The sequence below is a fragment of the Brettanomyces bruxellensis genome, chromosome 2 (genome assembly GCF_011074885.1).
Source record: "Brettanomyces bruxellensis chromosome 2, complete sequence".
Classification (NCBI taxonomy): domain Eukaryota; kingdom Fungi; phylum Ascomycota; class Pichiomycetes; order Pichiales; family Pichiaceae; genus Brettanomyces; species Brettanomyces bruxellensis.
In genome coordinates this window covers 403,393-428,738 of record NC_054683.1, presented here as the reverse complement: position 1 = coordinate 428,738, position 25,346 = coordinate 403,393, and the positions used below count along the sequence as shown (strand labels likewise).

The following is a 25,346-nucleotide window of genomic DNA, read 5'->3' as shown; positions in this document are numbered from 1 at the left end:
CAACTAAAAAAAAATCGATAAGAATCATGTAATAGACTGCAACTATGTTATTAAAAAACCGAAATATTCCTAAACCTTTGCAGGAATCTCCCCTCCGGAAAACTTTTTTGACTTCTTTCCGACTATTTTTGACATGGACAACAATATGCTTATGCTTTCTCTCTCTTCGCTTCAAAAATAAAATAAGTCTCAGTACCACAACATCAGTCTTCTGATTTTATGAACTAATATTTGAATTGTGATCCTTTAAGTCTTAAATTGCAAAACAACGTAAGCAGCTTGCATTTGTAATGTAGTAGATTAGTTTATTGACGATGTGCTTCACAATGTACTTTTCAATCGATGTTGGTAACTAATTAATTGAATGCTTTCAGGGAAGAAATTATTTAGAAGAGTGGACGAAGAGTATAAGAGATAAAATACTAGAAATGTACATACGTAACCACTTTTAATTGCATCGAATAAGTCAAGGCAGTATTAGCTTCTAAATACAAGTACTTTTAAATTTATTTGTACAAGTATATTGACTTGGTTTTAAGCGTGACGCCAATTATTTTATGAAGTTTTTGTTATAACTAGTATTAAGTGTCTTTAAGGCTAAAGAAAGGAAAAGTATAAAAGTAAAAGAAACTAAGTAAGAAGGTAAAACGAACAGGATAAAAATGGGAAATGCACATGCTGAAATACCTTTAATTCTTATGAGCGAGGTTTTCTTGAGCATAAACAAACCAGGGCAGTTTTATTTAGACGCGACTGTCAACAAATTTATCAGATTATTAGATTATGTAATATTGTAAAGAATCCCAAGTGAAGGGAACCAATTACTTCTTCTCAAACTGATATACTCCAAGATCTAATGAAAGCTGTCTTTATATCCTAATTACGTAAATAAGCAGCTAATACTAATAATATGTAGTAGAAATAGTATCAGTAAGTTGGTTCCTTAATAACTTACTTAACTTTATTAACTTTCATTATTCCACATGACCCTCATACATATTTTATTGGTATAGAAGCAGTAAACTAAAATTCCACAACTTGTGGTTTTCCGAGTTTCTCAATTTTCATTGTTTAATTACTTATTTACCATAAAATCGAGTATCGGTGTCACAGACCGAGAGCCTACATAAAATCAGATCCTTTCTCAGCTACTTTTCCTTTAATAAACTTTTTTTTGCTTTCCTCTTCAATCCTTGCTATACCAACACTTTACAAATCAATTTCACATCAGTTCACCGAATTCATATTTCAGATTACTCAACAAAATATTAGTACCCTCTAATATCAACTTTTTTTTAGTGCAATTTAAAATGGTTTCGTTTTGCTCAAAGTATTTAAGCATGCAGAGTGATGCTTTTCTGAATCGACTTTAATGCATTACTTTGATTTTTCCCAGATTACTAACACTAAATTTCTCTTTTTCATAGAAACACTTTGCAAAAAATTTCTTTCTATTGCTATCAAAAAGGACCGACAAAAACAATTATGCATAATTGCGAACTCTGTTACGTAAAAAATGTAAAATTCAGAATACAGTTGTTTAGAGAGCTATTTAAGAAGGGAAAGAGTATATCTCCCGCTGATAAAATTTATACCCAAACGGTTTCATGAATAGTGAAAAACTTACAGAACACTGAGAGCCATTTGAAAAAACGAACAGTGGCCCGAGTAATTGTAATAAATAATTCAATTTGGTAAGGTTAAATGAAGCACGCATTTACATACATGAGAGTAAATGGAAAATAAAGTGTCAAAATAATGGAGGTCCTAGTGAACAAATATTATTCCTAGAGTAGTCGTATAAAATTAAGATATAATCCACTATTACACAAGGAGTAGAAGAGCTGCAAAAAGCTTATTTTGTGAATTTTAAGATTGCTTGTGAGATTATATTCAGATGAATACGAGAACCACAAAAAGAAAAAGCAACAAATTAAAATATTAAAATTATTGAAATAAGGACTTCTTTTCAAACGTCTGATAACTTCTACAGTCCTGTAAGTTTTATTAGCAACAGTTGGCTAAGTTGATGCCAAACTTGATATCTGTAAAAAAGATGGCGTAGACTTACAATAAAAATTATTTGCTCCCGGTCACGAGAAAACCGAAAAGGTAATGAATGAATGAATACTTGAGGAAAGCGCGAGGATTATAACATTAATTTATTTATCTCAATCGAATTATTTGGATGACATGGGACATGAATTGTACTAGAAGAAACTTATGAATTGGAAGTTAATAATTATCAAAAATATTAGTTTCTCAAATTGTGATAAAGTATTTAAGTAATTTTTGGGTATTCGGATTAGAGTTAAATGAAAGTTGTTCTAGTCATGGGCATTAGAAGCTAGGTGCAGCAGATGCGTCGACATCTGCGTCTACATAAAACTACCCTGCTCTGTATATGCCGAAAAAAGCCTCGCTCATAAGGATTAAAAGTATTTCAGCTTTTTACTTCTGTACTTCTCCTTTTTTCAACCTTAAAGACATTCGATACTAGTTATAACAAAAACTTCATAAAATAATCGGCGTCACACTTAAACAAATTAACTAAAATATTACACTAGGCTTATGATGACGTAAAGAACAATGTCATATATGCAGACGCATCACTAATTAGATACAGTAGTTAAATTTAATGTTTAGTACCAAATTGGTCTAGCACTAACACTTCTTACTAATAAAGTATGTTGGATGCATCGGGGGACAAATATGGCGCGCATAAACAATATATAAAGGAATTTTGAAATGAGAATTCATTCTCATTCGTTCAAGTTGTATTGCTACAGGTGCTCTACATCCGACACTTACAGTTCAGCCGTAATTCATGTTTAACTTTGTTCTTGGCTTACAAGAGATAGTCTTACTTTATGTTAGATGGGTACCCTAATTCAAAGGTTGAAGACCAATCTCTAAAGGACGGTTATTTGAATATTGAACCTCGTACAAATTGCGACAAAAATAGCTGCCGAGTTTCGATAATACTGTCTCTTAAACAATAATTTATTCTCTTGCGGAAGATATCAGGTGATAAATAGTTGTATTCTCTTTGTTTTGAGCTTGAGGAATAAATTATTTGGAAAAGGGTCGGAAAGTTGGAAATCAACAAAATTCACTTTGGGACTCAAGTCAACCTATTGTTAAATGGAAGAAAATATGTAAGTATATCATTCAGGTCGATTTATTATGCGTTATCCCTTCCAAAAATTGTGACGAACTACTTTCAACAAAAACAACGGTAGTATGTATGTCTTTGTATTCTAAAAATACTTTTCGCATGTCCCAAAAGCTGCAATAATTATATATAATTTTTCATGATATCATAAACACAATATCAGTTGAAACATTGTTTTCGGCACTTTCAATCTCATCAATTCTATAATAAACATCATTCATTGTTAAAAATAAAGTGGCTTCTCTTTATTAATGTACGTATTATGTCATTATAAAATGGAAAATATATATAATTGTAAAAATAGAATCGTACTATGAGAACATTCTTTTTATCTTAGGGAGCTCTTAACTGTAAAATTTTAAGCAAGAGAATTTGGAGTAAGCAATTTCAACCGTGCGGATAAAGAAAAGTAGCGTGCATATTTTGTATTGCATTGTGAAATTTCATACTTTCTTGGTTTAAACGAACACCACTAAAAAACGGCCAGCAACCAGACCAAAGTCTGAATTAAATAACCATGAGCCAATCTACAGTCATGGCGCATATTATTGAAAACATGAGATGCTTCTTTGTTAGCATGCGGAGTATTATGATATCGATTGTGTGGCTACAACATGATTAAATTAGGCTTAAACACGCAGTACATATTATCTATGATGCACAATAAGGCAAATTCTCGTATTATTTTTGTTATCCTTGGTAAGTTTCAAAAGCATCGAATAACAAAGAATACTGAGGTTCAGCACATGTGTTCCACAAGTTATAATACAATTTACACAAATGAATTTTAGAACTTTGGCTCTTTATTGGGTCCTGACCGTAATTGCCTAAATTGTTAGCTGCACCACAAACTTTTACATTCCACTTCAACTTATAAAGGCAGGTATTTGCACATACATTGAGAAGAGTGAGATGTAAGTATAAAATTTCGATAAGTATTATTGTTTTCAGCTTTCGGCAATGCTGTCAATATTTGTTGTAGTCACGCTATATTTGTCTCTTGCTAGTACCTCCCCAGTAAACAGGTATGTTAGTGATAATCGAAACCAGTTGATTTCAACCGTTTCATTTGATAAAACTATTGATGCTTTAGTCTATTGTGGGTCACATGATAGAAACAAAAATAATGCTGTCTCGATGGAACCAAGCAACACAGGATATGCTTTTCAAAATTCCATAAAAAGTAAATGGGATTGGGAAAATACAAAAACTAAGTCTGAAAAAATTGATTATCAATCAATAACTACATATCCCAGCGATGCACATAATGGAGAATATTCCTTCGCTTATTCTTCTGATTATCCTTCAGGTTATTCTTCTGATTATTTTGAGAGCACATCCACTATTTCTCTATATAAACATCACTTATCTATTCATACCCCTGGTTCTACAGCCTCAGCTAGCTCAGTTTCACAAGCGGATAAAGATATCATTGAGAAAAGTTTGAATGTTTTTGCAGAAATAGACGATCAGTCCAATATCACTCAATGCCAGAAATGTAAAGAAAGGCTTGGCTATGGAAAACATATGGCTTTTGAGAGACCTGATTTGGTTCCAGATGTGTTTGAAAGGTACTGCATTGCCAGTAAGTTATCATCTACTGCAGGTTGTCACAATGCATATCATAGCTGGAGTGCTAACAGCACATTTATGGGAACAGACTTCACAAATTTATTGACATTATTGAATACAAATTCCCTTGATGCTGAATATTTTTGCTATTATAGATTTGCTGGCCAGTGTGATATTCCCCGAACACCAGAAAATATTTCCCTCGCTTATCTGTGGAATAATGTTAAACCTCATAAAGCACATTTTGCTCCGATTCCAAACTCAAAGGATACTTTCAATGTGATCCATGTTTCAGATTTGCATGTAGAACAGGACTATGCCGTTGGATCAGAAGCAAATTGCACTACTTCTATGTGTTGTACTGTCAACAAACATTCTAAAAGAAAGAATAATAAGGACAAAGATAAATACACTAATTTGTACGAAGGTTCGTATTATGATAATAATGACATCTTTCATTTAGGACTACCAGTCAGCAACGATAATTCTTCTATCTATACACCGGCAACCACTTTTGGAAGTTATATGTGTGATTCTCCGGAGGTGTTGATAAACTCTACATTTCTGTCAATTAGAAATCTTCAAAAGAAGAATGGTCCTAATTTCAAATTTGCAATCTTTACTGGAGATATGGTGGATCACGATGGGGCGCAATATATCAGCCTTGGTATGAGCAAGAAGTCGGAAGAAATTATTTTCAGGGATGCGAAGCACGGCTTACGCGATATTCCACTTTACCCAGCACTCGGTAACCATGATTCTTTTCCATATGGACAAATTGCACCGGAAAAAACCAAATTTACCAATAGATTTACATGGAATACAGATTTGATGGCCGAAATGTGGTCAAGCTACAATTGGATTGGAAAAAAGCAGGTTGATCAAGTAAAACGTCATTATGCCGGATATTCGATCTCTACTAAAATGGGATTGAAAATCATCTCGATGAATAGTAATGCATTCTATTATGGAAACATATACTCATACTGGAATATGGTTGAAGATTCCGATCCTTTCGGATCATTCAAATTTTTGGTAGATGAATTACTTGATGCCGAATCAAAGGACCAACGTGTTTGGATATTGTACCATATTCCGATGTCCAATAACATTCTTCCAGTTCAATCCAAGCTTTTTACCGAAATAGTTGAAAGATTCTCACCATATACAATTGCAGGTATATTTAATGGACATACACATCGTGATGAGTTTCAAATCCTATTCAAAGGCGATGGTACCAATTACATTCAGAAAACAAAGGAAAATGCTCTTAATGTGGCTTATATTGGACAATCAATCACGCCGCTTGCTAAATACAATCCTGGTTGGAGATATTATGAAGTTGACAAAAAAACATTCTCCGTGCTGAATATTCACAACTACTATGTTGATTTAGAAAGTACATTTGGCACTAATGGTAGTGAACCTGTTTGGGAATATGAGTATTCAGCTAGATCTGCTTATGAGATTGATTGGCCAGAGTCATCACCATTGAATGCTACATATTGGGCATTGGTTGCACAAAAAATGAAAACGAATTCTACGATTCTTCAAATGTATGAGAATTACGCTGGAAGGCTTTCACCTTTCACCACGAACTGTGAGGATGGTACAAATTGTGCAAGAAACTGGTGTTATGTTACATCGTTTTCGTATGATCAAGAACAGAACTGTTATTCAGCAGAAAATGTGGCCCATTTATAATGCCTAGGAAACTCTTTGTTTTTATCTCCTCTGCCTTGTTTTATGCCCCAAAAAACTTCACTCATAAGGATTAAAGGTGTTTAAGCATGTGCACCTTTCCTTTTGCTTGCCCCTTTTATATTTTCTTCCTTACCTTCTTTACTTTGTATCATTTTCTTTCATTGCCTTAGAAACATTCAATATATTAGTTATCAAGAGCCTCATGGGATAATTACCCTCACACTTAAAACAGATTCGGTAAATATTACAAACACATAGGATTAAATTTCGGAGAAGGTGAATAGCATTAAAAGAGATATAATAAGAAATCTACCTAATAAAAAAAAGATCATCTCGTATATCCCTTTCTCCTACAGGTAAAGGTGCGCTTTTCTTGTCAATAAAATAAATAGGCGTAACTACCATGAGAAACTTGTAGCCGTACCAAGACTAAGAAGAAAGTGTAAATATGGACACTCCCAATGGAAGATTACTACCTTGTTTGATGCAACTCTGAAAAGTCCACTCTCCAACATCTGCTCTCGATATGTAGTATCCTGAAACGGGACTATTTTCGGTTCCAACTTTGAGTTTTAAATAACCGATACCTTTTTCGACCAAATGGGACCCTATAAGAAGAGTTGGTCTGATAATAATAATTTTAGAGAACAAATTTTCAGCAGCTGCCTCATTCAAAATATTCTCCATTCTAGTTTTATCAAGATGTGCAATTTTTAACAAATACTTGTAAAGTATATGATAGCCAAAAGGAAGATCATCTGGACCACTTGTGATTCCTGTCGTGGAGACAACTGCTAATAACGGCTTTTTAAAATTGTTGGTCTGCTTTAATTTATTCATTGCCAAAATCAAATTTTTGGTAAATTCGGTGCAAATATTTGGATTATCCAAAGTAACTGGTGTGGTAAAAGAGTACTGCAAAGCTGGTGCTCCTCCTATACCAGATATTATTGCAGAAACGGAATTGGAACTATCATTCCCACCAAGCACTTCTATAATGGAATTAATATTCTGAATATCTCCCTTTACAATTGTTAATTTCTTCATAATTATATCATCTGAAACTCCTTGTTCCTTCAGCATTTTATTTAGTTTTGCAGGGGTTCGAGCTAATGCAACACAATCGTACCCATTTTTGAGAGAATAAGTCAAGCATGAATTTGCGCATCCTCCAGTTGCGCCAAAAAATGCTATTTTGTGGCCCATATTAACTAGCTCTTGTTTTTATGGAGTGATAATAGCATTAGGTAAATAGTTATTTGGAACTTTGAATAAATGCCGGAATAGGTTTAATTTATGTAGTATTATTTTTTTAAGAATTGTTCCCTAAGCTTGAGGGCAATTTAAAATGCATGCGTTTTTCTCAAACAATAGATAAGAATATTATTCGATAAAGCTGGCACATGCTTTTCTGAACGGATATAATGTAATAGCTCCGGTTGTCCCAAAATTATTAAGGCTAATTTATTATTTTTGATGATTAAAGCTATAAAGCTTCTGGTAATATTCCCTAGACAATACAACAATCGGTAAACCATTTCATGAACAAAAGAAAGCTCAGTAGTATTAATGTGGCTCAATTCTGTTACGTAAGAAGTAAAGTTCAGAACATATTGGTCCATTGCTATATAAAAAGTGAATATATCCTTTAATGTCGGATTTCGCGGTTTTTAGAAATTCGAACAAGAGCATATGATTTCTGAGAATTGATCACACAGAGAACCACACTTGTAAAAAGTGATATCTGGGTTTTTCTGGAAACTATACTACATAATTATTACTTTCTTTTTCTTAAAAGAGTTTAAGGAAGACAAGCTAATATACTTTTAATTTGAATTGATCATAATTTAATATTGATTGTATCATAAGTTGACATTATAGTCCATATTGATATTATTATTCGTGTCTCTGAGTTTTGCAACTTCACACACCAGGAATCGGTATCTAGCTGGGTCGGCTTACCATCCTTACACAAATTAATTAACTTCATTCTAAATTTAGGTACTGTCCACTAAAACACATAGATTTCAATAGAGCATGTTTCCTGATTTGGAAAACGGATTGATGACAACATTAGTTACAAAAATTCTGTTTAACACCGATTAGCAGAAGGTCAAATGAACAGTGAGTAAGTAGAAATAATGAATGAATTTTGCAGAACTTGTTATAATTACCAAAAAATATATTGTTTTTTTACGCAGATCATTTTTCAAAGGCAGTTACAGTTCTTTTCCTTGAATCTTAGAAGATGGCATATTTTATTTTAACCGATGATAATCCTGATGCAAAAGACTGCGTACAACTGTTTGTTAGAAAAACTTACTGATGAAATTGATTTTTGGCAACACTTGTTTCAGTTAAGGATATCTGATTTGTCAATAAAAGTTGGAGTACATTTACAAAATTAATGCAAACAAATAGATTGATGTCTATTAAAAATCACCCCCAGATTGATGTTCAAACTGAAAGAGCTAGCCAAATTCTCTATACAGTTGTTAGAAAGGCAGCACAAACTACTTCGAACGTTTGGGATAAGATTTTACGCATGACCGAGTTTGCCTGTAGTATCCAGAATTCGATAGGTTATGGTCTATCTTATGTTGCTCAAGGATATAATCCTAATTGTCCAGTTCATATCTCCGCTGATATTATTGACTTAAACCATTACAGTCCTAGAGCAGAAGACTTTGTGAGACGACTTGAGTTAATTGGTTGACAGGATAAAGATCATTTAGTCGCAACACTCTCAAGAAGCTCAGTATGATCGACATGCACTTGATCATGCATTTAAGGTTTGTGACTATGTTTTAGTCAACTGCAAGGCTTTCGGCATTAAGCTGCGGTACCAAAAAAATTCACCAATCTACTATGGACCTTTTAAGATAGTGAGGCCCAAGGGGCCGAACACTTTTGAACATGATATTCAGATACAACTTTACCAAAATAGGACTATGAATATATGATTATTGACACCGTACTTAAAGCAAGATGCTATTTACCCCAGAGAACCACCGCGCACTGAAATTATTAGTATAGCAGGTATTAACTATGATAAAAAGACATATGAGGTCTTCGACCAAGATCGCTCTCCAGAACATGTTTGTTAGATACCTCTGACATACTTTGATTTTTAAGAATAGTTACGAACGTTTGTTTGAATAAACGATTTGATAAAGATATCAGATACTTGTACGTATCATATTATTTCATTGCCCTAAGAAGAAAATACACCTAAACCAGGCAATGCTTACGAAGATATCTAAATGTTTTTTGAAAATTTAGTGAAATCAAGGTCGATTTTCCTAAAAAAAACGGTGGTAATGTAAGGGGTCAACCCAAGAACATATTGGCTTAAAGCTAGACAAATAATTTCTTAAGGTAAGTGTTACCAGCTTTGTATAGTATCTCGATATTTATTGTAGTGTATAATTTGTACATAATATTTAGTATAGACACAGAAGGATATCTCATCTTTATATAGTTATCACTCTTCTTCTTATACGACAACATAGACCATCAATCATGTTCTTTTTAGAACCTCATTGTTCTATCCTTCTAGTGTTTTGACATAATTGAAAGATAGATTTCCGATCTTCCTGTTAAAGTTACTGTTACCAGATTTATATAGTATTTCGATATTTATTGTAGTATATAATGAAGAGTATATATAATGATATACAGAAGGGAATATCTTCACTTTATATAGATGTAGTTCTCGTATTAATCAGATAATATAACAATACCATCTTTCCTTACTTGAAATCCATTGTTCGAGAGCATCATTGTTTTGACACAGCTTACAGAAGAAGAGAGATAAGAATAAGAGAAAAGATAAAAATAAGAAAAAGCAAATAAAACAAATAAAAACTGTCGGACATATGAGAATATTACCTAGTATTAGGTAATCTATTATTATATGTCATTAGATTTATTTGTTTTGAGATCTGAACTTATTCTAAAATAACGAAGATTTAGAATAATATCTAATAGAGACAATCCTGGATAAAATGCACTAACTGTGTATGTTAGGGAATCAGCAGAAAAATAATTATGCGCGATCATAATTCTGTTTCTGAGAATTAAATCTTTTTTTTTTATTATGTATGATTACCTCACTTTATTTTCCTTTTTATTTTTACTTTACTTTACCTCTTTTTATATAACTTGTTTCTTCTACGAAGGGACGAGACCCGATAGCCTATTTTGCAATACAACTAGTTCGACTCCACTTTGATGGTAACAGAGTAAAGGAAGTAAATTCATTTTCTTCTATGGTGATACATACACAATTGTTAGAATGTTAAAGGCATTAACATTATCACACAGACCACTTGGTACATTTATATCCACCCACTTAGGTAACCGACCTTACAATTGTCTGAATCTCCCCGACTGCTAGGTTCTTATTAGTTCTATTAAAGAAGGAGTTTGATAGCTAAAGCCCGGGAGTAACTCATAAGGTCTCTCTTAACTCCGACATAATCATCTAAAGAATCCTTATACTTCAGGTTATTAAAAATAATATTTTGTTACCTTCAGTCCGACCATTTACAAAGTCGTAGATGGTTCTATAGTGTAGTGGTTATCACTCTTGGCTCTGATCCAAGCGACCCCGGTTCGAGTCCGGGTAGAACCTTTATTTTTTTAGTGGTTAGTGGATTGCAATTGATTATCGTAATGCGCGGACCGACATCGTAACAATCGTAATAATGCAATTATTTGACCGCTATCAGAAGAAGAACAATTAAAGATAAACATACATTTATAAAACAAAAGTAATTTACGTAGGACGATGATTAACCTTTCTAATAGCTGAATGACAAGAGGCCGGTGGCCATGACAAGAAGTTTTCATAAATATCCATTTTAATGAATATTGTTTGAAAGCAGTTAATTCTTGAAACAGCTAAGCTGTAGGGCAGTGAATGTGTACTGATGTGGGAGTCGAAAAAGAGAACCAGGAAGTATGGAAGAAAACGATGAAAGGAAGATTAAAGCAAATTAAAATTGAGAAGCTGAGAAAAAAAATTTTTGAAGTGCTTTCAGCAAATTAAAGTAAAAAAGAAATTACGGACAAAAAGATTGTTCATGTGCATAAAGTTAAAGTATGTGAAATGTCTTCACTAGGATATCAAACTTTTTTTTTTGGAAAGTAAACCAGCTATCTAAAGAGGAAGGAAACGTGCGAGGAGAGATTTTTAGGCTAAAAAGAATAGTGATAAAATGTCTGGGGAAGCTTGGCTATATATACTATCAGTGATTGTGAACGCTGTAAACTTGTTCCTACAAGTTTTCTTCACTATCATGTACAGTGATTTGGAATGTGATTACATAAATCCAATTGAGCTTTGCAACAAATTGAACAACTATATTGTTCCTGAGGCATGCATCCACGGAGTTTTAACTTTATTGTTCCTTTTGAACGGTCAATGGTTTTCATTTTTACTTAATTTGCCTTTACTTGCCTACAATGCTAATAAGATCTACAAAAAGAACTACATGTTAGATGCAACTGAAATATTTAGAACGCTTTCAAAGCACAAGAAGGAGTCTTTTATTAAACTAGGATTCCACTTACTAATGTTCTTCTATTATTTGTACAGGATGATTGCTGCATTGATAGCAGATGAGGATCTCGATTAGGCGAGAATTCGGAACAATTCCACTGTGATAAACGGAATAAAGTTATAATGAAACTCAACTAGTACTAGGCTTGCAGGTGTGGAGCTTTGATGAACGAGTTTCCAGATGTAGGAAGATGAATTGACGTGAAGGGTACGACATTTCTGAGTGATTTAAATCAGGGTTGCTGGGTTGGGTAAAGATCATTTAGAGATATGGAGAGGGAAAAGGCGAAAAGATCAGAGCAAAGTACGAAGATGCATATTTACAAAGTTTAATCAGCTGTTTATGGAGAGAAATAATAAAGCATGAAATTGTGACTGCAGAGCGAACTGACGTCGCAACTTTCAGGGTTTTACTACAGTCTTTTTTTTTTTTTTTGTTTTTCTGTATTGATTTTTAACGATTTGTGTTATTAAACCTCACTGTACAGAAAGCATTGTCGTAAAGCTGAGCCAACTCTTTTATGATTCATAAAAATACATCATTGTTATTGTACATAACGCTCGGTTTCGTCTAGTAGTTGAAGTATTTGTGAGTTTACGATACGCAACTTTTGAATAATATCCACTCCATCAGTCGCACTTTCTTCAACAGAAGATAACTCAAAGTTCACTGCACCAATAATTGATTCTGCTTCGTTTGTATTAGAAGAACCATCCACATCATCACCACCTTTTAATCTAATAAGATTATTGCACATCTCTTTTCGCAATTCATATTTTCTCCTCAAAAAAGCATAATCATGCCGCAAGTTATTTAATCGTATATTGTTCTGTTTACGCTCTTCTCTAGTTGCTAATATCCCTAGCCGTGATTGAACTTTCTGTCGTTGATAAGAATCTATTTCGCTTATGAGCATGTCGTTGGAAAGCTGTGCATCTATCAATGAATCAAAATACCCATTAAGACAGGTCCTTAAAGATGATACAAAATTTTAACAAACGCTTTTCATGCTTCTTTTCCAGAATTTCAATTTTTTGGATGCTTCTCTTGCGAAAATAATCAGATAAGATCTGTCCAATAACGTCAACAGTTATGATTTTAGACTTATTTGCCGGCATCCGCCTGTATTTTATTCCAACCAACTCACCCTTTTTTTTTCTTCCTCTTTTCTTTGGCACCGAAGATTTTGCTTTTGTAACTTTGCTACTATAAATATCTTTCACTCTGCGCTTAGATCCATCATAAACAGTCTGAGCATATTTATCATCAAGCGAAAGCTCCGTTTGTGATTTGAATGCTGAAATTTCATCACTTTCGACATTTTTATCAAAAGGTGAGGATACTTTATTCACTTCTAAATTGTCAGCATCATGTTTCTCAATTCCATTACTAGAATTATTCGACAAATCAATGATTTCGACTGCGTGCTTTGACTTCGGCAATGACTTTCTTGTTGAGCGTCTTTTCACAACTCTTTTTCTAGCGGAATTTTCCAATTTTTTTCTCTTTGTCCTGGTATTCCTTCGAGGATTAGCTTTGCGTGACTCAAGAGCAGTTTCTGGGACTTTAACAGGTACAATCTCTTTATTGCGCTTTGGTTTCACTAACTTTGGATCCAAAGTGGACTTTTTTCCACCACCATTTTTGGTCGATTTAGAATCGTTATCATCTCCATTCTTATGAACAAAGGTTCCACCTTTTACTGCACTTGACTTTAGTCTTGGATTCCGGCTAGTAATTCTTTTTGTTTTCGTCTTCCGTTTTGTTTTCGTCTTGTGATTTGTTGTTTTAGTTTGTGGTTTGGAATGAAATTCACCAGTTATAACCAGATCAAAGTCACTGCTTCGAAGGTTGTGAACAATTTTTGAATTTCGATTGCTATGTATGTCATCACTACTGGACTCACGTGATGACGATGATAATATACTTTCGTTATCATTACTATTTTCTTTAGCAGCATTCTCGGGATCGGAGATTCCCGATAGGCTTTCTCTATGATTACTGACCAAATGTTCACGGGAATCAACAAATTGCTCGTTATCGTCAGAGTCAGAGTCAGAGTCAAGGAATGTCATACCCGGGGCAACATCATCAATTTGAATAGTATTATTCGCTTTGCTCTTATTTTGACTCAATCGTTTTGACATACGTCTTGGAAGACGCTTCCTGTTGACATTAGTTGGGGCTTTAATAACTATATCACCAACATTCACATGCCTTCTGGCAGATCCACGCTTTCGTGCCTCTCTACCTGCAACCCTAGAAAACATTCGCTAGTTCGCTATTTCAAATACAATTGGACGTATGGAAGAACTTCTAATAGCTATGGGTTAACGTACTTTCATCCATTTCACTCTAACGCGTTTTTTTGATTTTTGATTTTTGATTTTTGATTTTTGATTTTTGATTTTTGATTTATTTTTATTTTTTGCTTTTATTCCAGCGTCGATCGACTGATTGCTCTTCATTCCGTCCAGATAGGCAGTCTGCAGACGACCGTCGGAGGACCATGAAAAAAAAAAGCGAAATGCTGAAACGAGCGTCAAGACAATAAAACAGAAGCAGCGAAGAAAAGGGGGTAGAGAGGGGGGAGACGGAAGTCAGAATGCAAGAAAGGGAAATGAAATGATAGAGGGAAAGAAAAAAAAATTACAATTCTATAAATAGGCTCAGCACAGTATTGCTGGGATTATCCAAATAAAGACAACGTACCTTTTTTTCACCACAACTTCATCACCAATGACCGGATTTTCTTCTTCTAATCTTTTGTTATAGTCTTTTAACCTTTAATCGAAACATACGGCTTCAATTTGTGTCAGGCCTTCTATTTTGTTGAACGAATCCTTAGTTTCTTCTTTCTCAGAGGTGATGCCATTGTCCTCCTAACAAAATTAATCGGTATTGTGTGAGAGTTTAAACAGCAACATATTTTAAGACTTTTGCATTTTCGTTTCACGTATAGACGAGATTTCTGGTATTACTATTGATCGCACACTTTTGATCAATTCTTACGAAGTGCGTACCTTAAGTTGTCGTTGAGCTTTAGCAGCTGCTGTTCAAAAGCAACATACATATACATATTGATTTCAAGCTTTTTTTTCTCTCTCTTTATATTATTTTTTGCCCAAATCAGTTTAAATTCCTCGAGTTGCCTTGGACACAATTACATATTATAACTAATTGTTCATTTGCTTTTCAGTTCCGTTTGGTGAATCCGATAACTTAATTCTTCATTTGCTTTTTTTTTGCCTTTGCAATTGATACATTCGAGCTTTTTCGATTGAAATTTCTTTCATTTCTTTCATGATGATTACCAACCAATTCGGGAGGTCCCCTTCACCAGCCGCATCATCAACATCATCCCCCACATCTGCAAAGCCAACAAATTTTCAGCTTCCAGCGTCAAATCCATCATCAAGACCAGTTTCCCCTGGTGTTGTACCTCCTTCAACTACAAATTTGGATGGAACTGCGGGGATGAATGCGTCACAACAACCACTGGCTACCCCACTTCCATTACCAAAACCACCGTCTAATCCTGCAAACGTTGTTCCACCAAGAACACTCTGGATGGGCGATGTTAGTGGATGGTGGGATGACAACTTCATTGTACAACTTTGGGCTCAACTGGGATTTTCGGTGATGGTTAAGGTCATCAAACCGAAACGGAATCTTTTATTGCGACAAATTTCTCGCAATAGGGGTGCACAGGCATTGGCCAACCACTCAGGATACTGCTTTGTACAATTTTCGACCCCCAAAGATGCGGAAAATGCTCTAACGTTGAACGGTACACCAATCCCCGGAGCAGGGGGAAAGCCTTTCAGGCTCAATTGGGCAACTGCAGCAACTCTAGACACACAGCTGGAGCAGACCCCAGAGTTTTCACTTTTTGTCGGCGATTTATCCTCTGGAACGACTGAAGCACACCTTTTATCACTGTTTCAGACACATTTTAACACGGTCAAAACTGTGCGCGTGATGACGGATCCGGCTACTGGAGTTTCTCGGTGTTTTGGATTTGTGCGTTTTACGAGTGAAGAGGATCGAAACCGTGCCCTTGTGGAGATGAACGGAAAATGGCTTGGTGGTCGGCCGATTCGTGTTGCTTTGGCCACACCAAAACACCAGAATGGTAACAACGTGAATCTTGGACTTGGACATATGATGGGCAGAAGCGAGTTTGATTACCCTGTGCAGCAAAAGAGTCCCAGCAATATTGTTGGCGATGGATCCTCTGGCATGGGTGAGCCTCTCATGGCTCAGTTTGTGCCAACACAGCGTGAAAATGTATTTTCTCCATATCCTGGCTCTGGCTCTGCACCATATTCCGGCGGCCAGGACCCAAATAACACAACTGTGTTTGTGGGAGGAATCAATTCCAGTGTGTCCGAAGATGCATTGCGGTCTCTCTTTGATCCGTTTGGAGACATTGTCAACGTCTGCGTTCCACCAGGCAAGGGATGCGGCTTTGTGCGTTTTACTACCCATGAAAGTGCGCAGCAGGCTGTGAATGAAATGCAGGGATTCGTGTTGGGCGGATCTAGAATCAGACTGAGATGGGGAAGAAGTGGCCAACGCAGGCAGTGGAGACAAAAACAGGAGTCAATGAATCAAATGTCGCCATCGTTTGCCAATCCAATTATCATGCAGTCTCCAGGTGCACCAGTTCCACCGCCTTCTTCACCACCGTTGGGTGTTGGCATGTCTGTTGGCATGGGAATGGTTGGAATGGAGATGGTTCCCGGTCCCCAAGGTGCTTCTCAGTCATCCCAGGGCCCAATGATGGGTATGCCTCCTGGTCCACAGATGTTTTACGATCCATACTTTGTTTTACCGCAGCCTAATATGTCGCTAAGTCCATCAGAGATGGCCCAGGGCACTGCAGACGTACCAGCAAATTCTGCATCGGTCCCACTAAATGGCCCACGATCAGAATCAGAGCAATCTCATCCGTCATCCTCGACCTCTGAGCCTCTCCGGCCAGGTCAAAATGCCCAAATGCTGTTTGTGGATATGCCACAACAGTATTTTGACCCATCTGCACAATTTCTAGCAGGCCAGCAGGTTCCACAAGGCGTTCAACCTCAGACAAAGCCAGAACACGATTAAAAGAGACTAAGCATCGGCTACTCTACACCACCCTTTTCTTTCCTTTGCTTTGATTGACTTGCACATAAACATGTCGTTGTTGCTGCTGGATTTGCTGCATTGTTTTCTCTATATTCTCTTTCACATTCTCTTGGACACGTGAACATTAATATTTCGGCTGTGCCGCAAACTGGTTTCACTGAAGTTAGGTTTTCCATCATCGGTTTTGCGGCTCTTGTGTTGACCCGGGTCTTACTACTTATTACTATTTACACTTTTTCGCGTTTCACCTACAGCCTTTATTGCTGCTGGATCAAATCTCCTGTTTTTGTTGCGTTTTCTTTTCGTCATGTTTTCAGTTTTCTGCCTTTATCTCCTTTTCGTTATTGCTATTGTTGTTGTTTTCATTTTCATTTTATCTTTAACCTTACGCTCACATTTCGATTCTTCGTTTTACGTTTGCTGCTTTCGTCTTTTCTTTTGCTACTATATATTTGTCGTTGCCAGAATTCTTATTCGTTTATTATTTTCAATGCTTTTTATATTTCAATACACATTCTCTTTTTGATGGCTTATTTATTCAGGTGTCGGTAGCTCCGGAAACTTGCTCAAAATGGCATCGATTTTGTCGTGATCCATCTCACACCAATCCTCGATACTAAAGAAATCCGTTATCTGCCTATTCCAATGCATTCGTTCTTTAACCGTTTTTCTGTCCTCCCCAGGGTCAACCTTGTTCCTTAATGTACTCCTCATATAACCCAAGTTGTCAATTGCATTTGCAATATCCAAGCTCTCAAACATGGGCTTAATTTTAAAGTTTTTAATTCTGTTGCAAAGCCTTGGAGATTTTCCGTTAGTGCTAATCATGATCTGCAACGCTCCTCTTCTATAGACAGAGCCAAAGTAAAAGTCACAATGTTGAGGATCATCCGCAAGATTGACAACAAGACCTAGTTGTTTGCACTTGAAATAAATATGACGAGCAATCTTATGCTCATTAATGCATATGAGAACCAAAGCAAACTTTTGATTCTTCTCGAAATCATCGATAATCTTCCTATTTTCATCATCTTCGAGATCCAAGGTCATCATCTGTTCTCTTTTTGTGGTTTCATACATCTGTAAATCTGAGTCTTTGTACTCACGCTTCTCAACACATTCAAGAAGCTGCAATGCTTCATACTTTTCCAACTCAGGGCACAACTCTTTTGAGACAACGGTCACCTTAGCATCCGCTTCTAGTAAATGGTTCACACGTGATAATCCTACATTTCCTCCACCTATTACAAGAACCCTTTGATCTGTGTTAAAAAATTTGTAGTTAGTATAAAATAGCAAAAAAAAAGTGGTACATCGGTTTTAAACGTACTAGTTACTTGCCATGAAATCATGAGAGATCCTCCTCCTTGGATAACTGGTGCATCCTGCTGCATATTGAATTGTGTATTGTAATATTAAAACTATAAATGCCTTAGAAACTTGGCATTGTGGTATATAATCTTCCCTTTGGAAAATACGCAAATATATGAAGGATCAACGACATCTTGCTCGGAAGATAGATTTTTTATGCTTTTATTCTCCGCTTTCCACACAATCGATCAATCACCTCCCCGCAGTCATATTTTTTTTTCAATCAACAGAAATCGAACAGACTCAAGTTTATTTCAAACTACCTTTTCTTGCCAAAGAACGACATTAACGATGTCTGATTTGAAGCACTCTTTTTCTTACGCTTTCTACTTAAGCCCTTTTCGCTGATCACATGATTTTTTGCCTTTGCTGCCTTTCTCTTTGGGCGGCTAGATGCTCTACTGTTAGCCTTACTATTGTCATTATCCTTCACTGCCACCATGTATCCATCCTTATCAACATATGTCTTAACAGCGTTATCTTCTTTCGAAGTTTCTGTCTTTTGAGTGCTATTGGACAAGAAATCGTTTATCACCTTTCCTTCTAAAGCATCTTCCTGTTCTGTACTTGCCTTTTTCACTTCACTTGGCTTAGTATCTAATCCTTCAACCTCAATTGGAATGGATTTTGAATCACCATCCTCGTTACCTGACTTGTCATCTACATCATCAGCAAACATCTTAGAGAGTTCATCCTCATGCTGTTGCCTTTTTTGACTGAAGACCTTTGCCTTCTTTCGAGCCGGCATCTGCCTTCTGTGACTTTTCTCGAAATCGTCCTGCCGAATCTTGTCTAAAGTAACGTTACTCTTTTGCTCGACCTCCTTCTTTCGAGAATGATACAATGCAAATGGATCCTTTTCAGGTTTTTCCTTCTTAACATTCTCCACCTTTTTACTTACGCTTGAAGATTTCTTATGCGTCACGATTTCATTTTTGACCTCGAGATCTTTTGTCGTGGAAATTATTTCAGCCTTCTCCTTTAGACTTAATTTTCCCGCCGTAGGAGTTTCAAGACCAAAAGTCATTTTCTGGTCAGAAGAAACTTCAGAAATTGTTTCGTTCGCAACAACTATATTGTCCAACGGTATATCTCCATCGTTCAAAGAGTAAATGAAGCATGACTGCATTTTTGAAAACTGCTTCTTAGCATCTTCAAGTTCCACCTTTCTGCAGAGCTTGATAAGTATTGATCCACTATCTTCCCCATAATCACCATTTTCTTCCTCATCTTGCACATGCCGATGCATTCCTATCAAGATATACGTAGGCTGTAACCCGTCTCGCTCGTCTTTGTACTTATCGTAATACTGTTCAAGCAGAGACTTTGATTCATGATTGGAAATCCCAAGTTTTCGTGAAAGAACTTTGTATGTGATCGGCTTCTTTTGCAAAAAAAGCTGATCTGAGATCGCATCAATACTTTTGTCTGTAAGAGACATATTGTTCAATAGTTCCTGGACCCCTTTTTGTAATGAAAACCTTCAAGAAGTTACTGTACTACAGGGAAGGAAACTAATGAATTGCAAGCGCGTCCTGGGTTTAGTCGCGTCGCATATATACACATTTATGTTTTCAAGGAGTGTTGACACACCCGTACACCTGAGTATAATTTGTCTGACGGCGGGCTAAGAAGATATCTTGCACATGTTTGAAGGCGGTATAGATCGGATGATAACTTAAATAAGTCAGCAGTTCAATTTACAAAGGACATATACTTAAATACAACTGAAAGGATATTGAAATAACTGCGTTTTTGTGCTTGTGGCGTTTTTGGGAGATTATAATCAGCATATAACAACTCGAAGGGAGAAAAATAGTAAGAGGAAAAATGGTGGATCTTGATTGGAATAATGTGCCCAAGGATATGTGCCCCGTGTGCAAGACGGACAAATATCTTTCTCCGGAAATACAATTTAAAATTAATCCAGAATGCTACCATAAGATATGTGATGCTTGTGTGGACCGAATATTTTCGTTAGGACCATCTGTTTGTCCGTATCCTAATTGCAACAAGATCTTACGAAAAAACAAGTTCAAAACCCAGATTTTTGATGATATCGAGGTAGAAAAGGAGTGCGATATTCGTCGGAGGGTGCTTAGTATATACAACAAGAAAGCAACTGATTTCAAGAATACGGAAGAGTACAACAAATACTTAGAAGAGATAGAGGACATTGTGTACAAACTTTTACACAAGATAGATGTTGAGAAAACAGAAGAGCGTTTGAAGGAATACTCGATTGAAAACAAGCAATCGATAACATTGAATAATGTGAGGAGGGACCAGGAATATGAGAAATTCATAAGACTTCAAAAACTAGAAAAGCAATACAAATCAAAACGGAACAAACTTAATAGACAGATATTATACGAAAAGAGCAATTTGAAAAATCTAGAAAAGATGACTGCAATTGATCAGCTTCAGGAATCGTCGGAGGAGAAGGATCCAGAGGCAGTGCTTCGGTCTGTTAAAGAGCAAATGAAGAAACGGTCCAATAAATATAGGGAACAATTGGATGAACTTGAAAAGAAGTATTTAAGACAAAAACAGGCAATATTAAGAAACGAAAAATCGCCATCAAAGAAGGCACGCGAAGCTTCGATGAAAACACCTTTCACTCCATTTAATGGTGACAGATTGAGTCCGCTACCATACAGGTTACATTATAGTAGGTACAAAGATCCATATGTTGAGAAGGTTGTGAAGAATGAACAGTTCAAGGCCGGTGGCTATAAGATAGAGCAATATTATAGGAGATCTTTAGATGAGGCGTTTACAGGATTGAATTGCTTTATTGAGGAAGAAAAGGCCGTGTGAATAAAATATTGAATATCTCGAAACATGGATTTATTGCATATCCGAAGGACTTGGGTTTTTACCTTTTTTATTTTAATCATCGTGCTTATAGCTGTATGCCTTTAGCATCTGTTTCTATTTTAATGATATTTTTTTCCTACGATAATACGTATGTAGTCTTTTAATATAACCTTTTCAGCTTCGTGCAGATTTCATGGGCAAGGGATATTGTACCTAATGAAAAACTATGGTATTGTGACTATTTAATGCACAAATATTCATAATGAAAGGAAAATCCATAATCACAAATACAAGGCAAGACATCAGAGAATTAAAGCGCATCCCTATCGGAGGAAATAGATCTAGATCTTGAAAAATTTCCGATAAAGAAAAAAAAAGTTGTGAGAATAAACAGATCTGCAGAACATTATTGTACAAGTAATAAAAGATTCAAAGACTTTTCTATAAACAACAATACGAACAAAACTATAGTTAAAACATGGGAAAGCAACTCAGAGTGGCATTTGTTTGCCTTGGAAATATGTATGTATCTAACATAGTCTGGCCGAGCTAAATTCTTACTAACACCCACAAAAGTTGCCGATCACCAATGGCAGAAGCCGTTTTTAAGAAAGTGGTGAGTGATCAGAAGCTGGATGGGAGATTTTCTGAAATCACATCTTTTGGCACAGCTGGATATCATATCGGAGAAAAACCCGACTCCAGAACAATTGCAGTTTGTGGTAAACACAACGTTCCAATAAATCACCGAGCACAACAAATTTCAGCATCGGACTTCAGGAAATACGATTATATTATTTGCATGGATAAATCAAACCTTGCAAATTTGAGGAGGATAAGACCAAGGGGTTCTGAAGCAGTTGTTGAGATGTTTGGAAATTGGAGAGAAGACCCATCATTTCCAACAATTGTTGAGGACCCATACTATGGGGGAGCAGACGGATTTGAAGATTGCTATAGGCAGTGCATTCATTTCAGTGAGGTGTTCCTTGAAAGGGAACTATAATGGAAAAACTTTAGAAGTTTCAGTAGTGCCAAAAAAATTATAATAGACAGCTCTAGATAGAGTAAAGACATCCGGAGGAAGAAAAGATGTTATATGTAAAGGTATAAAGACATCATTATAAATGGAAATATTACAGACAGAGACAAGTAGGACAACAAAAACAGAAACGCAGCAGAGTAATCTCAAAGTACAGATACAAAGTAGCTTGATGGGAAGACAGACCTAGAGGAAAGACCTCTCCTCATGATTCTCGTTAAACTTGAATCCAGGCTTGTTTTTGACCATCCAGGTGTCCTTAAAGTCAAAGAAGTTCCAGCTAGAGACAGCAACACCACCATTTGCAGAGTCTTTGGAAGCTTCTGGAGACAATTGATCATTGTGATACCAGATTTTGGACTGGCGGTCATACTGCCAGCTGCGATCATGTAATTCTCGAGCAGCTATATACTGGAGGTAGCGCGAATCGCGGCTTTCATGCGAGTTGTGGATGTCGGTGAAGCTGGATTTGTATTTGAGATTGTTGTAATAGAAACAGTAAGCAAGAGTGTCCAAATCGAGCTTCTTGAGCAGTTTCCGGGAGCCTGTAACTTCTACAGCAGGATCTCTGGGGAAAAACAGCTGTGTGACAAACTGATTGGTAGGAACATAGTCATTCGGCGTATCGGCATCGTAAGAGTCCGGGCAGTTGAGCAAAGATGACTCCAATTGGGGGTAGATTGTCTTGAATTCCGGCAGCTTCATCTCATAAATATGGTTTAGAGCGGGGGATCCCGACACTGTAGTTTGGGTCGGTGCATTGTTGCCAGAAAAGTCTTTGAACTCCACAAGCCGCTGCTTGGCAGTTTCCAAATCTTTCACGTACTTGTCGAAACCGTCTGGAAGGTTTGTATAATTCGAGAGGTCCAGAAACGAGACCGACTTCTTGATGGAGCTTGCCAAGTCTTTTACCACAGCATTATCCAAGGCTGCAGCCATTGAAACTGGGCTGGAGGACTTTTGCACGGGCTTCGTCGGGGTAAGAGACGACAATGAAGCTGAAACCGGTGCTGGGGATTGGGAATGCGGCTGTGCTTGGTGAGAAGACGAGATTCTCGTTGTTGACAAGTGTGCAGAGGCCGTGTGCAAAGGTGTGGAATGGCCAGAAGAGTGAACAGTTCTTGCAGTAGGAGTCGAATTGGCGACTGCTGCTGCTGCCACCTCTGAATACTTGAGTTTTGGTGCTTTCACAGGTGCAGCTGGCTTCAATCCGCCCGAAAGAATTGCTGCCGATGCAACGGGAGACGAATGATGTGCATGTGAAAGTTGCGATGCCAGATTATGCGTAGCAGCAACAGAATGCGGCTTTGAGAATGAAACGGACGTCAGCTTTATTCCAGATGGTATTCTCTGCTTCACTTTATGCTGCACCCTAGGAGTAGCAGCGGCACCGGCTGTAGCTGGCTGTGCCACAGGGACCGACTGGGTCGCTGGCTGTGCTTGCGCTTGTGGCTGAGTCTGGTTTTGGTTTTGGTCCTGGGTATGCACTTGTGGCGGTGCATGTGGCTGTGCAATCCCGGATGTGGACGAATTCGTAGTATGTGTCCGGGTAGCGGACAACAATGTAGGCTGTGGAGATGCAGAATGTGACGAGGAGACGTGTGAAACGTCAGCCGTTGAAGAATCACCGTCCAAAACTTCAGTCATGTCTTCATCACCCAATTCTTCGTAGAAATCGTCATCCTCGACGAACTCTGGGTCATCATTCGACTCCACGTAGTATTCGATGTCATCTCTTATGGAATTTACCTGGGATACGTCCAATTTGTCGTTCATAAGCCTTCGCATCACACCTTCAAGCATCCGTATGTGATATCTGTGCTTTTCCAATCGCCCATCCTGCTCATCCAGTTCCTGCTGCTTTGTTGCACTAGGCCTGTGCTTCTTCATAGCTGCAGACAACCTATCGACCTCCGCTTCAATCACCTCGGCCTGCCTTTGCAATTCCTCAATGTTCTTTTGAAGAAACTCACAACATTTGGCTTTCTCTTTTCTCTTTGGATCAAGAACCGGTTTTCCGGAAAGAAGTGCCTCATTGCTAAAAGCTTTCGTCTTCATTGCCTTTTCCACCTCCTTAAATCGTTCCATCTCATGCTCGATCTTCTTTCTGTATTCTCCCAACGGCCGGCTGTCTTTCACTTCGTTTCCGCTCATCCAATTCTTAATTTGCTCTCTCTGCCTCTGAAGCTTCTTGATTTCTTTCTTTAGATCCCCCTCCAACTTTTCCTTCTGTGACTGGTTATCACTGTCCAGAAGTTTATCATAAATATAATCGAACTCATCTATTCCCTCGTTCACCTTCTTGAACGTTCGATCCACTTCTCTGGTTTATTAAATGCTTTGTTAGTAACGCTTCAATGAATTCGGTTTGCACAAAGAATGATGACTATCACGATACCTGTTTAAGGAACGAAAAAATTATGCAGAAAAGAGAAGTAAGGTAACAACCAAGAATCGTCAAAAGCCTGGATATGCACAACTGTTTCATCGTGCTTTTCCTATCGTTCTTATCATCGGTAGCAGCTCCAATTGATAAACAACCATTTCATTTCCAAATAACATTCTGAACTACTTACTGTAAAAGTCTTCGTTGTGACATCGTTGAGTTCTGTTGTGTAATATAAACAAAAAAAAGTGAACTCTGTAAATGCTTTACGTTTCTCGTAATTGGGTCTATAATGTTGGTCTGATGAAGTTATTATTTTTTTTTTTTTCACAGCTTTTTTTTGACAATTTCTGCTAGAATAAATGTGAGATTTATGCTCAATTCACACAAAACGTACATTAAACATGCGTAAAATTTGCCCCAAACCACACCCACCAAAAAAAAAAAAAAGGAAATTTAGTGCTGCCCAGAGTGAATTAAAATTGATCAGTCATTTATTTTGAACTCCTGCAATTTTATTTGGGACTCCTTTTCGGCGAACAAATCTATGCACAAAATTACAGATGTGCAGATTTA

At 36.8% G+C, this 25,346-nt stretch overlaps 11 protein-coding genes and 1 non-coding gene across 12 annotated transcripts; 6 read left to right on the top strand and 6 right to left on the bottom strand.

Annotated features, from left to right (window-relative positions):
* Positions 1-4,135: 4,135 nt before the first annotated feature.
* On the top strand, positions 4,136-6,451 carry BRETT_005339 (uncharacterized protein; the record flags this gene model as incomplete). Its single annotated transcript, XM_041283818.1, has 1 exon — positions 4,136-6,451. The coding sequence occupies one exon, from the start codon at positions 4,136-4,138 to the stop codon at positions 6,449-6,451; it is 2,316 nt and encodes a 771-aa protein (XP_041134770.1).
* A 429-nt stretch (positions 6,452-6,880) lies between these two features.
* Positions 6,881-7,657, bottom strand: BRETT_005338 (uncharacterized protein; the record flags this gene model as incomplete). Its single annotated transcript, XM_041283817.1, has 1 exon — positions 6,881-7,657. One exon carries the CDS (start codon positions 7,655-7,657, stop codon positions 6,881-6,883), a length of 777 nt encoding a protein of 258 aa, XP_041134769.1.
* Positions 7,658-11,015: 3,358 nt separating this feature from the next.
* On the top strand, positions 11,016-11,087 carry BRETT_005337. Its single transcript has one exon. It is a non-coding gene; the product is annotated as a tRNA-Gln (tRNA).
* A 586-nt stretch (positions 11,088-11,673) lies between these two features.
* ERV14 (COPII-coated vesicle protein) lies at positions 11,674-12,093 on the top strand (the record flags this gene model as incomplete). Its single annotated transcript, XM_041283816.1, has 1 exon — positions 11,674-12,093. The coding sequence occupies one exon, from the start codon at positions 11,674-11,676 to the stop codon at positions 12,091-12,093; it is 420 nt and encodes a 139-aa protein (XP_041134768.1).
* Positions 12,094-12,562: 469 nt separating this feature from the next.
* BRETT_005335 (uncharacterized protein) lies at positions 12,563-12,775 on the bottom strand (the record flags this gene model as incomplete). Its single annotated transcript, XM_041283815.1, has 1 exon — positions 12,563-12,775. One exon carries the CDS (start codon positions 12,773-12,775, stop codon positions 12,563-12,565), a length of 213 nt encoding a protein of 70 aa, XP_041134767.1.
* A 202-nt stretch (positions 12,776-12,977) lies between these two features.
* Positions 12,978-14,288, bottom strand: BRETT_005334 (uncharacterized protein; the record flags this gene model as incomplete). The annotated part of the gene is made up of 1 exon (XM_041283814.1): positions 12,978-14,288. One exon carries the CDS (start codon positions 14,286-14,288, stop codon positions 12,978-12,980), a length of 1,311 nt encoding a protein of 436 aa, XP_041134766.1.
* Positions 14,289-15,324: 1,036 nt separating this feature from the next.
* On the top strand, positions 15,325-17,130 carry BRETT_005333 (uncharacterized protein; the record flags this gene model as incomplete). The annotated part of the gene is made up of 1 exon (XM_041283813.1): positions 15,325-17,130. One exon carries the CDS (start codon positions 15,325-15,327, stop codon positions 17,128-17,130), a length of 1,806 nt encoding a protein of 601 aa, XP_041134765.1.
* Positions 17,131-17,685: 555 nt separating this feature from the next.
* BRETT_005332 (uncharacterized protein) lies at positions 17,686-18,545 on the bottom strand (the record flags this gene model as incomplete). The annotated part of the gene is made up of 2 exons (XM_041283812.1): positions 17,686-18,413; positions 18,482-18,545. 2 exons carry the CDS (start codon positions 18,543-18,545, stop codon positions 17,686-17,688), a joined length of 792 nt encoding a protein of 263 aa, XP_041134764.1.
* A 236-nt stretch (positions 18,546-18,781) lies between these two features.
* Positions 18,782-19,963, bottom strand: BRETT_005331 (uncharacterized protein; the record flags this gene model as incomplete). The annotated part of the gene is made up of 1 exon (XM_041283811.1): positions 18,782-19,963. The coding sequence occupies one exon, from the start codon at positions 19,961-19,963 to the stop codon at positions 18,782-18,784; it is 1,182 nt and encodes a 393-aa protein (XP_041134763.1).
* Positions 19,964-20,352: 389 nt separating this feature from the next.
* Positions 20,353-21,342, top strand: BRETT_005330 (uncharacterized protein; the record flags this gene model as incomplete). The annotated part of the gene is made up of 1 exon (XM_041283810.1): positions 20,353-21,342. The coding sequence occupies one exon, from the start codon at positions 20,353-20,355 to the stop codon at positions 21,340-21,342; it is 990 nt and encodes a 329-aa protein (XP_041134762.1).
* Positions 21,343-21,931: 589 nt separating this feature from the next.
* On the top strand, positions 21,932-22,348 carry BRETT_005329 (uncharacterized protein; the record flags this gene model as incomplete). The annotated part of the gene is made up of 1 exon (XM_041283809.1): positions 21,932-22,348. One exon carries the CDS (start codon positions 21,932-21,934, stop codon positions 22,346-22,348), a length of 417 nt encoding a protein of 138 aa, XP_041134761.1.
* A 222-nt stretch (positions 22,349-22,570) lies between these two features.
* On the bottom strand, positions 22,571-24,983 carry BRETT_005328 (uncharacterized protein; the record flags this gene model as incomplete). The annotated part of the gene is made up of 2 exons (XM_041283808.1): positions 22,571-24,707; positions 24,961-24,983. 2 exons carry the CDS (start codon positions 24,981-24,983, stop codon positions 22,571-22,573), a joined length of 2,160 nt encoding a protein of 719 aa, XP_041134760.1.
* Positions 24,984-25,346: the final 363 nt, after the last annotated feature.